Source organism: Diplotaxodon limnothrissa, linkage group LG6, assembly GCF_057381915.1.
Source record: "Diplotaxodon limnothrissa isolate DT_005_m linkage group LG6, D_limnothrissa_male_GT1.1, whole genome shotgun sequence".
NCBI lineage: Eukaryota > Metazoa > Chordata > Actinopteri > Cichliformes > Cichlidae > Diplotaxodon > Diplotaxodon limnothrissa.
In genome coordinates this window covers 15813480-15827156 of record NC_140601.1, presented here as the reverse complement: position 1 = coordinate 15827156, position 13677 = coordinate 15813480, and the positions used below count along the sequence as shown (strand labels likewise).

The window sequence follows — 13677 nt, the reverse complement described above, 5'->3', positions numbered from 1 at the left end:
ATTCACTGAATTACAATCGTGTGTAAGTATTTACAGATTTTACAAAAATAAGAAGCATTATGGGAAATCTACATTTTGGATACATTAAACACTTTAAATCCAGTGCACTTGAGCATTCACGGAAAAAGTAGTGATTTTTCTGAAAGAGATCCTGGTAATATGAATGATTCTTCAAAAATAATCATGAATGGCTTCCCGAGATAAAACCAGCGAGCGACCGCAAAGGCATGAAGGAACTCGCTCGATAACTAGGACGCTTCCTTAGCCGTGGAGTTGCTCTTTCACTGCTCGACCACGGAGCGACAGCATTTCTCCCTCGAAATAAAAGCGCCCTCTGCGAACTGTTTGGTCACATGCTGCGATGGTTTGAAGTGGCGGCTTCATGTCACACATGCGTACCGACAAAGTGAATGGCACACGGGCGCAGAAGTGACACCGAGGCGACCAAAGAGAGGGGGAGGCTGCCAGAGCTGGGCGGAGCTCACTTTGGCGGAGAGGAGAAAGAAGAAGAGCAAGAAGAAGGAGCAGCAGCGGCGCGTGGAGGGGATGAAGATGAACCCCGCGGGAGGTTATAGGATCCCACCAGCAGCAGCAACGACTCCGAGACCCGGGCTCTAGGAGTGCAGGGTGAATTTGGCTCAGTTGAGAAAGTTCGGCGACTGTAGCTGTACAATGGTTATGAATGGGTCTCACCTGAACAGCTCCTTACCAGACCCCGCTGACACCGTCCTGAACCGCCCGCCGTGGGTTGCCACAACTTTGGGGTGTTTCCTCATCTTCACTACGGTCGTTGACATCCTGGGCAACCTCCTGGTCATCTTCTCCGTTTATCGGAACAAAAAGCTCAGGAACGCAGGTGAGCCCGGGGAAAGTATGCGCGCGAGGCGCCAGAGCGGCGCGCGCCTGATTACTCAGCTAGGTTTGGGGAGAAAATAAAATAAAGCGAAACAAAAACTCTGGTTGACTCTAATTTGCAAAGTGACAACGATAACAGTTTTAGCTGAAAATACGTGCTTATTAATTACAGCTCGTTTCCAAGTGTGTTATTGTTTTGTTTATAGCCACTAAATTATTTTAAGTGACAGAAACGTGTCGTTTTGTTTTGCGATTTTAACGGTTGTCATTTTCTTTTTTTGGTTTTGTTTGTTTTACCAGCGAGCTGATAATTAGAAATCCGAGCAAGCGTAAAGATGCTTCCGCTCGCGACAAGCTTGTCGCACAGTAGGCTAAAGACACAATCCATGTTTTTCTTCTTTACCCCCACTTGTATTACTGACATCAGTATTTTTGCTTTGATATTTATTCATTACAGAGGCCAGTTGTACCAAATAGTCACACACATCAACTCGCCATAGCCTACTTTTGGAGCTGATATGATTTATGATTTATGATTTACTGTCAAGTACGCGTCAGCTAAGCAGCCTCTGAGGAGAGCGAAGCGGAGAGAAACATTATAGCGATTATTGACAGTGTGAAGCGACGGGGAATGCCCATCACCCAGAACTGCTCGCACTAATGCTTCCCAGGCTTCTCCTTTATCGCCGTTATTCCAGCCATATTTAACTCAGTTTAATAAACGATACTATCAGCCAAAATGTTATGATATTACCAGTCCGATGATGGAACTTTTGTCATATATGCGTGGGCTTTTTATATACACGATCGACCAGTAATACAATTATGATTTCGGCTGAGGATTAAATTGTGCGCCCCCGAGTTTGAAGGAGATTGACACAGCGGTGTTTGCCTTGCTCAGCGGAGGTGGTAAAACGCTCATAATTTAATAGTCGGAGGACAGAGCGCTGCTGAGAAAACCCAAGAGGCTCCTGTCATGCTCAGGTCTGCGCGCATTAGCTGGCAGCTACGCGTACCAAGGTTGTCATCATTTGGAGGCTGTAGTTGGGTGATTTGCTAAACACACCCCTGACATTACAATTCCGCGTACTGCAGAAATGTTAGGGTCAGAATAGATTTCCATCATGTGGATCGAGACCGCCGGGAAGACCCTATGGGATGTACAAGGATATACAGGCTCTCCTTACTTTGAGAAAGCGCGCAGAACCCTCTGCTACAGCTGGATTAGAGCTGCTCACAACACAGTCGTTCTGAGGTGGATTTAGTCTCTCAGGCTGAAAATACATCTGTGCGATTTTGTAAGCCTCTCTGCTGCATGATATGTGGGACAAAGTGCGAGACACGAGAGGAGATAAATTTAGGAAACAGCATCTTTTGAAGTTGCTCCATTAATTACAGCTAATTGCATGTAAGGAGGTCATAATGAACTTGCAGGAATTCGACCAAGCATGCAGCTGATTTATGTCGCTTCAAAGCTTTAATGTTGCACACCAGCTTGAATGATCCATATGTTTCAGCTATGTTTTCCGTTTTCCATCCGTCGTCCCTCCTCTAAGAAAAGTCTGACACGTGAATCTCCAGAGGAAGTTAGAGGAAGGATCATCAGCTTAATTGCGCTTCGCAAATCCTTCCCATGAATGCAAACAAGGCCTCTGGAAGCTAGTGACGTGGTTCCCCAAAGTTCATGCCTCCGAAGCCCCTTTGCTACTTTTCCATTCAACTTTCAAAGACGTGCATGACTAACTTAAGCTGCTTTCAATTTTATGTTCAAAGCCCATTGGCAAATTGTGTGCAAATTGGCAGACATATTGATTCAGACAAAAGCTTTTGCAGTCATACTTTAATCAGCATTTTTGTTATCGGACCTTATCTGTGGGAATTTGAATCAGAAATGATTGTATGACCACATATTCTACTGACCATCCCCTCTTAGGAAAGTGCTTTAATATCTCTCTCTCTCTCTCTCTCTCTCTCTCTCTCTCTCTCTCTCTCTCTCTATATATATATATATATATATATATATATATATATATATATATATATATATATAAAAAAAAAAACACCCAGCACGCCCCTGCGGGCGGTTTATCCTTCAAGCTCGGGTCCTCTACCAGAGGCCTGGGAGCTTGAGGGTCCTGCGCAGTATCTTAGCTGTTCCCAGGACTGCGCTCTTCTGGACAGAGATCTCCGATGTTGTTCCCGGGATCTGCTGGAGTCACTCGCCTAGCTTGGGAGTCACCGCACCTAGGGCTCCGATTACCACGGGGACCACCGTTACCTTCACCCTCCACATCCTCTCGAGCTCTTCTCTGAGCCCTTGGTATTTCTCCAGCTTCTCGTGTTCCTTCTTCCTGATATTGCTGTCATTGGGAACCGCTACATCGATCACTACGGCCGTCTTCTTCTGTTTGTCTACCACCACTATGTCCGGTTGGTTAGCCACCACCATTTTGTCCGTCTGTATCTGGAAGTCCCACAGGATCTTAGCTCGGTCATTCTCCACCACCCTTGGGGGCATCTCCCATTTTGACCTCGGGACTTCCAGGTTATACTCGGCACAGATGTTCCTGTACACTATGCCGGCCACTTGGTTATGGCGTTCCATGTATGCCTTGCCTGCTAGCATCTTGCACCCTGCTGTTATGTGCTGGATTGTCTCTGGGGCATCTTTACACAGCCTGCACCTGGGGTCTTGCCTGGTGTGATAGACCCCAGCCTCTATGGATCTTGTGCTCAGAGCTTGTTCTTGTGCTGCCATGATTAGTGCCTCTGTGCTGTCTTTCAGTCCAGCTTTGTCCAGCCACTGGTAGGATTTCTGGATATCAGCCACCTCCTCTATCTGCCGGTGGTACATACCGTGCAGGGGCCTGTCCTTCCATGATGGTTTCTCGTCTCCCTCCTCTTTCTTGGGTTTCTGCTGCCTGAGGTATTCACTGAGCACTCGGTCAGTTGGGGCCATCTTCCTAATGTATTCTTGGATGTTCGTTGTCTCATCCTGGACTGTGGTGCTGACACTCACCAGTCCCCGGCCCCCTTCCTTCCGCTTAGCGTACAGCCTCAGGGTGCTGGATTTGGGGTGAAACCCTCCATGCATGGTAAGGAGCTTTCTTGTCTTTATGTCAGTGGCTTCTATCTCCTCCTTTGGCCAGCCTATTACCCCAGCAGGGTACCTGATCACGGGCAGGGCGTACGTGTTGATGGCCCGGATCTTGTTCTTACCATTCAGCTGACTCCTCAGGACTTGCCTGACCCTCTGCAGGTACTTGGTGGTTGCAGCTTTTCTAGCGGCCTCTTCATGGTTCCCATTCGCCTGTGGGATCCCCAAGTACTTGTAACTGTCCTCTATGTCTGCAATGTTGCCTTCTGGTAGTTCAATCCCCTCAGTTCTGACTACCTTCCCTCTCTTTGTTACCATCCGACTACACTTCTCCAGTCCGAACGACATTCCAATGTCATTGCTGTATAGCCTGGTAGTGTGGATCAGTGAATCGATGTCTCGTTCACTCTTGGCATACAGCTTGATGTCATCCATGTACAGGAGGTGGCTGACAACTGCTCCGTTCTGTAGTCGGTATCCGTAGCCAGTCTTGTTAATGATCTCACTGAGGGGGTTCAGGCCTATGCAGAACAGCAGTGGGGACAGAGCATCTCCTTGGTAGATCCCGCACTTGATGGTGACTTGTGCTATGGGCTTGGAGTTGGCCTCTAGTGTTGTACGCCACATCCCCATTGAGTTCCTGATGAAGGCTCTTAGGGTCCCATTGATCTTGTACAATTCTAGGCATTCCAGTATCCAGCTGTGGGGCATTGAGTCATAGGCCTTCTTGTAATCAATCCAGGCAGTGCACAGGTTGGTCAGTCTGGTCTTGCAGTCTCGGCTGATTGTTCTGTCTACCAGTAGCTGGTGTTTTGCGCCTCTGGTATTCTTGCCAATTCCTTTCTGTGTCCCGCTCATGTATTGACCCATGTGCCTGTTCATCTTAGCCGATATGATGCCTGACAGGAGCTTCCATGTAGTACTGAGGCAGGTTATTGGTCGGTAGTTGGAGGGGACCGGTCCCTTCTTGGGGTCCTTGGGGATCAGGACCGTCCGGCCTTCAGTTAGCCATTCCGGGTGTCTCTCGTTAACTAGCAGCTGGTTCATTTGTGCTGCCAGACGCTCGTGGAGTGCAGTCAGCTTCTTCAGCCAGTAGGCGTGAACCATGTCGGGCCCTGGTGCTGTCCAACTCTTCATACTGGAGACCCTTTCTTGGATATCTGCCACTGTGATGGTTACTGGACCCTGTTCAGGGAGGTCGCTGTGGTCAGCCCTCAGATCCTCTAGCCACTGAGCATTGCCGTTATGGGTTGCATCCTTCTCCCATATGCTCTTCCAGTATTGCTCCGTCTCCAGCCTTGGTGGTGCTGTTCTCTTATTGTTCCCTTGCCACTGAGAGTACACCTTTGCTGGTTCTGTGGAGAACAGCTGGTTTATTCTCCTGCCTTCTATCTCTCTGGTGTACCTCCTCAAGCGGCTGGCCAAGGCTGTGAGTCTTTGCTTGGCAGTTTCCAAGGCCTCAGGTATGGACAGCTTGCTGTATTTCTTAGGCACCTTATTTGTCGCACCTTTCTGCAACTCCGTTAGTTGGCTAACCTCCCTCCGTGCTACTTTGATCTTGCCCTCTAGCCTCCTTCTCCATGGAGGGTACTGCCCCTTGTCGCTGTTCAACTTGTAGCCAAGCATCTCACTGATCACTGTTGCCGTATTGTAGATCAGCTTGTTAGTGTCGGTAATCGTGGTTGTAGGTATTGCCCGTAGTGCTGCATTAACATCATCTAGCAGACCTTCTGAGGGAACTTCACGTAATCTTGGTAACCGACTACGGGGGATCCAGGTTTCAAGCTTGGCCATGATCCTATTTCAGTGTAGGATATATATATATATATATATATATATATATATATATATATATATATATATATATATATATATATATATATATGTAGAGATAGATAGATAAGTGGGAATTATTTTTTCTATGGCACAAACTAAATGTTGTTAGAAACTGCGCATCAGGGCGATAAATTAAATAACAAGTAATGAAATATACTCAGTGGAGAACCTGGCAGGCAATGCTGTCACATATTGCAGGCAGCAGCAGGACTGCTGCCTCTGCATGGCCAAACCCTCCGTCAGCGCATGAAATGGCCAGAGCGTGAGAGAACGTGAAGCCAGCAACACATGGTGAGCGCTTTGAGCTGCGTGGCTGGATGCAGAATCAATGCTGTGAGCTCTACTCAATGCCAATAAATCATCTTAACTGTACCTGTTTTCCAGTAGATGAAGGAAATTCTGAACAGGAAAATAAATAATGGCAACAAGGAAGGGTCTCAAATGACATTTTTGGCAGATTCTCACAAAAGTGGAACATTAGCTCATGGAATATAATCTGTGATGGTTTTTATGTTGCTTTTTCTTTATAAGAACAAAAACAAAAACTTGACGCTGTGCCATGCAGTTCCTTTCCTTCCTAAATAATGTGGCACAAGACTCAGGGCTTCTCCTCAGTTTTTGAAGACGAGCCATGTACATTTTTTTATTTTTACAAAAGACAATGAGCTGGTTTGGCATTCTGTGAAAATGGGTTCATACCCAAAGTTTTAAGCATAATGGAACAGTGGAAATAGAGCAGACCTCGTTGCCTCAGAGCGGCATCATGTGTTTTTAGTAAGCAGCTTCTTGAGTTTGTGAATGGAAATAAAAGATAAGTGTAGGGTTAGTTCTCAAAGGTGTCATTTATGTCCCAGTGTTTTCATACTGATCTCAAGACAACAACAAGCTCAGCAAAACAGGCAAGTTAAGATGGTGATTTACTACTGTACCGTTCACAGTCTGAAGTGAGAAGTGTACAGATATCTTGGTGTGCTGGGATGTGCTGCTGCATAATAAACCAAAGAGCTCCACATTGGAGCAGGGCTGTCTGTGTTGGAGTGTGACGTAGTGTTTATCCTTTTTCAGCGTTGCGTGACTTGGCCGCGTGCCCGCAGAATGTTATTTCTGATCGTTTATTACCCCTTGAGTATCTGTTACAGTGTTATTGGTCTCAGTGTAATGACTATTTCCAGGAATTATGCAGAATTAGGGGTATTTGCAATTTCCTCAAATGAAAATGAATGTTTTAGGTTTCTAAATATCCGTGGGCTTTGTCGGGAGATTCTAAATTGGCTCATCACTGTGGAGCTTAATAAAGAGATCATCCCCTTCTGTAGATGGTATACAGTAGATGTTGATTTCGCAGCTTCCTGTTTTGCTTTCATCAGAGCTAAAGCCATTTGAAACACTTGTTTTATGAGAAGCTGAAGTCTTTTATGCCTAGCTTTACTGGGGCTGCACAAATCTCTGTACGATTACACTGAGGAATAACAACTGTCTTCTGTTTAACTTGATATTTAAGAAGAAAGTTAATGAAATCATTTGCACATTCCTTTTGTATATTGTTGGTCCGAAAAGTCCAAAAAGTTGTTTCATATTTAATATCTCTTTTTCTGATACACAGTAAGGATGTCAGATAACCTGGCATCATTTTCGACAGTATCTCTCGTAAAAACCACGTAAACAATCTATAAAAAGTTTGAAAATTCTTATCTCAAACTGAAAAATTGGTCTATGCCTTCAAGGGTGATTAGACTACTGCAACACTCTATTTGTTGGATTGTCCACCTCATCAGTGGGACAACTTCAGCTTTGAAGATATTCCACTTGAACATACTTTCTTAGTACTGAAGTCAGTTTGGCTCACACTGGCTCTCCCCCCCCCCAACACATCTCTGACTTGCAGCTCTTTTAACAGTTCTCAGAATTAAATCTAAGTGTGCTGAGGGGGCTTTCACTCACTATGGTCCTGTTCCTTGGAACAAACTGCCTGCTGACTTAAGGTTAGTTACATCCGTGCATACATTTATAAACAGGCTCAAAAGGTTTCTGTTCACACAGGTGTACACTCAACAGCTGATTATGTATGTGTGTGTGTGTTAACTTATATTTTAATTCTTTGTAAAGTTTTAATTTCCTATCTTAAGATTTTCTTTCCATAAAGTTCAGACATCCTCAGCATGACTCATCTTCTCATTTCATGCTGTGCTTTGGAACCATCTGCACCACCTCCTGCTTGAATAGCTGTGGTTATTATTTACTGTACATTCTGTAGCTACTAGAGGTGGGAATCACCAAACATGCCATGATACGATATTATCACAATACTTAACGCACGATACGATATTATTGCAATTTTTTAAAATATTTTGCGATATTCAGATTCTGTACATAAAGGTAAACTTTATCAATATTCATTTTATCTAATATCAAAGTCTCACACTCAGTCTTTCTCTCATTTCAGTCAGTTTTATTGTTGACAAACTTGAACGGTTTGTATTACAGTCTAGTCCAACTTAACTGAATGCAACCATCTGGTACAATTATAGCTATTGTGAACTAAGCAATTTATGAAAACTATGCAGCCCCTTCAGCAACTGAAGAATTTGAAAGTAAATTAAAACAAAATATAATTTTACATTAAATAAAAAAGTTTTAAACTTAATTAAAATAAAACATGTCTTAAATTAAAATAAGTAAACTCATGTTTATTGCTGCCAAAAAAAAAGTTAAACACATTTGGACAGTGAAGGAATGTCAGGATTCTTGCTCAGAAAAAGGATCAGCATGCTCTGAAGTCAGAGCACAAAAACCTTTTTTGTAACAAAATATCGATTTCTGCTGTCCCTGTATCGATACATTATTAGCAAACAAAATATCACGATACTACACAGTATCGATTTTTTCCCCCACCCCTAGTAGCTAGCTACACATTCTCTGCATGACCAAACACAGCCAGGCTAAAAAAAACCTTGATGTGTAAAAATCTAGATGTTGAGTTCAAAAAACTGAAAAGATGTGCCTGCAAAGAGTCCAGGCATTGTACAGCCACACTGCATAATGCATCCACTCCCAGCAGCAGTAGACTATCGATATCGGTTGCTTGTATCATGTGTTCCCACCTCTGATGACAAGGCTGCCTCTTTGCAAACCCTGCTCAGCCCCTTTTGGCTTACACAGTTTCAGTTTCACCCACAGTCACTGAGGGACAGAATCTAGGAAAACGTTCAACTGTGGCTAGGAAGTTAAGCCGTTCATATGCTGCTGGGTCCACACATTGTTTTGCTCCCTACTAACTCATCATCTAATGTTTTATCATAGAAACTGTATGTTCAAATAGGAAACATTTTCAAGCAAAGTACTGTGAACTCCTTGTTTCAGTAATAAAAGTTTTTAGTTCACATTACTAAAAGACTAAAGATTATCTCACCAGAAAGTTGGTTTATGAAAGCTTTTAATGTGAAGTAGTTGCCTTAAGATATTGTGCTTGTAATAGCATTAGTGTAACGTATTACTGCTCTGTAAGAACACTAAACAGGGTGGCTGATCATCAAGAGAAAATTAAAAAGCATTGCTGCTGGATAGATGGAAAAACAAACTAAACCACACAAGCAGTAAACCACCACATCGCTTCTTGTTTAGTGACTACTTACCTACAGGGTAGTGATTACTTACCTGAACAGTAAGGTAAACACAATTATTGAACATTCAGTATGCTTACCATTAAAAGTGTCTGATTTTTGTGAAAATGTACTTTAAATCCCAAACATGTATGGAGGGAATCTCTGAAGTTTCACTTTTATCTGTCAGAGATTTCATGGTCTTTGAAGAGCAAAGCAGATGTCAAGTGGGCTTCTTAGTTTTAGTTATTAAAAGAGCCATAATAACTTGAAAGATCAGAGACTACGTGTGCTCCCAAGTCCTTGACATAAGAGGTATTTTATATCTTTTGCCAAGATGTAATCAGATTATATCTTATGAAAATAAACATGTTAGTCATTCACATCCTCCATGCTGCTCATATTAAATTAAATATTTGTCGTGAATTTAATACCTTCTCGCATGTTCATTTCACAGATCGTTATCATTTGAAGAAAACCATGAACTAATGCAAATACTGCCTGTTTAGTTAAGGCCCATATTTGGCTGATAATCGGCTGATGGTGTAGAAGCCAGAGCTGCTTGCTGGGTTTGTTAGTTTCTGTGGTGATGGCTGTGATAAGCATCGGCACGGCACGCTACGGCGGAAAGTTTCAGCAGGTAAAAAACGCAGATAAACCAGAGACACGTAACAGAGGGCAGGCTGCGACTTTGCAGTTAATTTATAGTTTTCCCAAGCTGAATAAGTGAACATTGAGTGGGAGAGGATAAAGATCTGCTCCTTTTACTCACCAGGCACTTAACTTGCAGGTATAGATTAGTTAATGTCCCTCCTGTCGGCCAAGACACGGAAATAAAGGAGCGCCTGCCAGCGCGCCCTGGGGCTGCTTTACACTTGATGACTTCAGAACTGACTGCTCCTTTTAATCCTCCCGCGTGTCCTGAAACATGTAAAATACTTTATATGTTTTTTACTAATTAAGCAGATCTACTTCGTACAGATTTCACACCAGAGAGCTTTTGCGCCTCTCATAAGGATTTAAACTCAAACATTAGATCACACGCAGATCTAATTAGGCAGCAGATATGTGCATGGGCTCTGGTTCCAGTGCTGGGATTGTGGGGATGATGCTATCATTGTTTGTGTTGCCAACCTTGTCTGGCTTGTTTGCTGCAGCTTTTTGTTGTTAGTGAGTGAGAGAGGAGTTCAACAGTGCATGATGGTAGAGTTAATGATGAGGAGTAAGGGCTGGTGCGAGGCTTTTGCGCAAACTGGACGTGCGGTGAAAGAGAAGGAGGTAGATGTTAGTTTGCTGCTGGTGTGGGTTGGTTAATGCTCTCGTAACATTATTAGCAACAATCATGGGAAAATTGCTCTGTGACTCCTTTTTTTCTGTTTCAGTGTGACTGGATTATTTCAGTCTTAGTAGGTCCCACATTGTCCTGCTGGGCTTAAGCCTCCTTCCAGGCTCTGAGAAAGAAAACTTGACCCAGCAAGAACTCATATGACTTAGTCTGCTTTTTACGGGGGCCAGCATCTGCATGATTTAATCATTTTCTAATATGTCCTGGATTGCCTGACTGCACAAGCCCTGCCAGGAGAAATCCATTCGGAACATACAAGAAATGCATTTGCTGCGTGATCAGGACATCAGCTTTTGTCCCCCCGCCCCCTTATTTTTCTTTAAGAAAGCTGTGGGGTTTTTTTTTCTCTCTTTACTGGTTTACATTCTGCACAGCATTTCACATTCTCCTCACCAGGTTTTTGTGCCTGAGTCTCATCTGAGTCTCCCATCACTGTCTTTGTACTCCACCGCCACCTCCTCCTCCTCCCATGCGTACTCACCCTCAAACACGCACAGTACACTCATTTTTTTTCTTTTCACTTAAATTTCACCTTCCAGGCTTCATATTCCATGACACCCTGTCTGTTTGCATCACTTTGATCCAACACCCCCACCGTTCTCTAAGGACGCTATGTTGTCAGACCCCGTACCTGTAGAGGAATTCTGCCAATAGCACTTTGCATCAAGCCAGTCAGGCAACAAGACGGTTATCACACAAACCCTGCAGATACCAGATTATGTAATGGCCAATGTTGTTATTGACGCGGTCGAATTTAACAAAAAATGGGCATCCGGTGTGTGATCTCCTCTGTCGCACTCTGTACGCATATACTCACAGGGGAAAGCACGTTTTAGCTTCAAAAGCAACAAATAATGAGTCTATAAATACATATAGAAGAGAGCTTATTCTCAGTCATCCACTCCACCCACCATTCACTGTTCCAGCTCTCCCTCTCTCCCTCTTTCCATGCTTCCCTGTGCTATTTTTAATCATTTACAATATTATACAGTGAAAAACGTCTCTCTGCTTGATAGAAGCCCAGCATGACACACATGGGAAGCTCGGGGCAGTGAGAAAGAAGTAAAATCTAATGCTCATCCAACGGGAACTCTGCATAACACATGCCATACTGTAGAGTGCCTACAGTAGAGCCTTAACTGTTTGATTACACACACACATTTGAGGTCCAGCAGGTTAGAAATGCAAGCTGGTATCAGGAAGGGTGCCAGTTTGAATCCCAGCTGAGAGAATCAGCAGAGGCGGAACAGGGAAACGAGAGGCACTCTTATCTGTGCTCAAGGTGCCCTTGAATGAAGCACTTGGTCGAACGTTACTAGTCAGTGGACAACAGTGGAGGACTGTGGTTGAACTCAGCAGCTTCCAGCTGTCAGACTGTATGACCATTAAAATAGAAAAAAAAGGAAATCTGCAAGCTCAGCTTTTGTCGCATAAAATGTTTTTTAAAAAAAGGACAAATGCAGAAACTGACCCCATTATCAACGCCACGCTCTCGTCTTGCTCCCTTTTATCATTAAGGGCGCAGTTTACCCACTGGAGTAACGAGCAAAACAGCTCAATCAAAACGCCTCATCAGTCTCTGTGAGCCAACAGAGTGATTCACTTGAATGACATGTTATGATGATTATTATGGCAGACACATGAATGCCATTTGATGCAGCCCTGTGAACACTGTCCCATTCAGATGTAGCAGAACAGTGTCTCGGTTCAGCAGCCTGGTTTATCACTCAGATGATAGCATCTTCTTGCATGCACACTGCAGATAAAGAGTTCAACAGTGCACACACACACACACACACACACACACACCTACACACACACACACACACCTACACACACACCTACACACACACACACACACACACACACACACACACACACACACACACACACACACACACACCTACACATATAATTTTAGTAACATCAAAACAAAGAAGTGACAGAGTTAATTCTAAAAATAATCCTGAGGTTAGCGGGTAGATGCTGTCAGATTAAATTAGTAACACCGTTCAAACAAAGCCTCGTCTAAAATAGAAAAAAACCCCAAAAAACAGGTTTGATATTTTCACTTAATTTTAAAGTAGAAGTGCCACCATTTACAGAGCACGTAGAAACTGGCGGAAAGTGTGTGCTACTTGGAAGACAGTTCAAGAAGATTTTCTTGTAAGCCACACAGAAACAGAGTCGCTTTTATGACCACTGGAATCTGTGTTTTCTAAGACATTCATGAAGACGGCCGTTTGTTCCTTTTTATTCTGAAGCAGTGGAGATTCATCCTGACTGTTCTCACAAGCACTCTGAGAACATTTGCTTTTGCCTGACAGACACAAACATAGTGGAAGTATTAATGTTTCCAAGAAAGGGACTCTTTCGCAATCCTAAAAAAACAAAACAAAGAATGAGATGTGACTGATATAGATGTAGGTCACTGTAAAGTCCCTTGAAGCTCACAGCCCATCAGATACTGGATGCTATGAACTTACAGGAATCTCATAAATGAAGTTATTAAAGCTGTAGCAATGCACCAGTGTATCGATGGCCCTGCTCATGTGTCATATTAGTTTTTGACAACATAAATATTTAGAGATACCGGCATAAAGAGCTTAATGATTGTAATCACTGCGCTTTTCAACATGAGTATTGGTATTTAGACTGAGAAACCATAATTTTTGACTACCTGCTGATCATTATCTTAATAATGGGTCAAATGACTGTGTGTAAAAAGTGAAAAACTAGCCACAGAGATTCATAACCCAAATCAGCAGATCACCCCAGCTGTACTGAGCAGCTGAAACCACTTTGTTCTGTTTTAAACCAGTTTGTTTGGTTTAGTTCACTCTTGTTTTTTTGGTTTTTTTACACATTAACATACATAGAGCTAGAAGACTTTGAAAATGCCAAGTTCTTTCACATTTGGATTTCTTTGCTGCAGTTTGTCATGA

At 43.3% G+C, this 13677-nt stretch overlaps 1 protein-coding gene across 1 annotated transcript in view; it reads left to right on the top strand.

Annotated features, from left to right (window-relative positions):
- Window positions 1–469: 469 nt before the first annotated feature.
- The window catches only part of mtnr1aa (melatonin receptor 1A a), a 54560-nt gene continuing 41352 nt past the window's right edge, over window positions 470–13677 (top strand). Inside the window, exon 1 of the mRNA XM_085356860.1 lies at window positions 470–856. Coding sequence (XP_085212986.1) covers window positions 673–856 — 184 coding nt within the window. The 5' untranslated portion in view covers window positions 470–672. The remainder of the gene's footprint in view (window positions 857–13677) is intronic.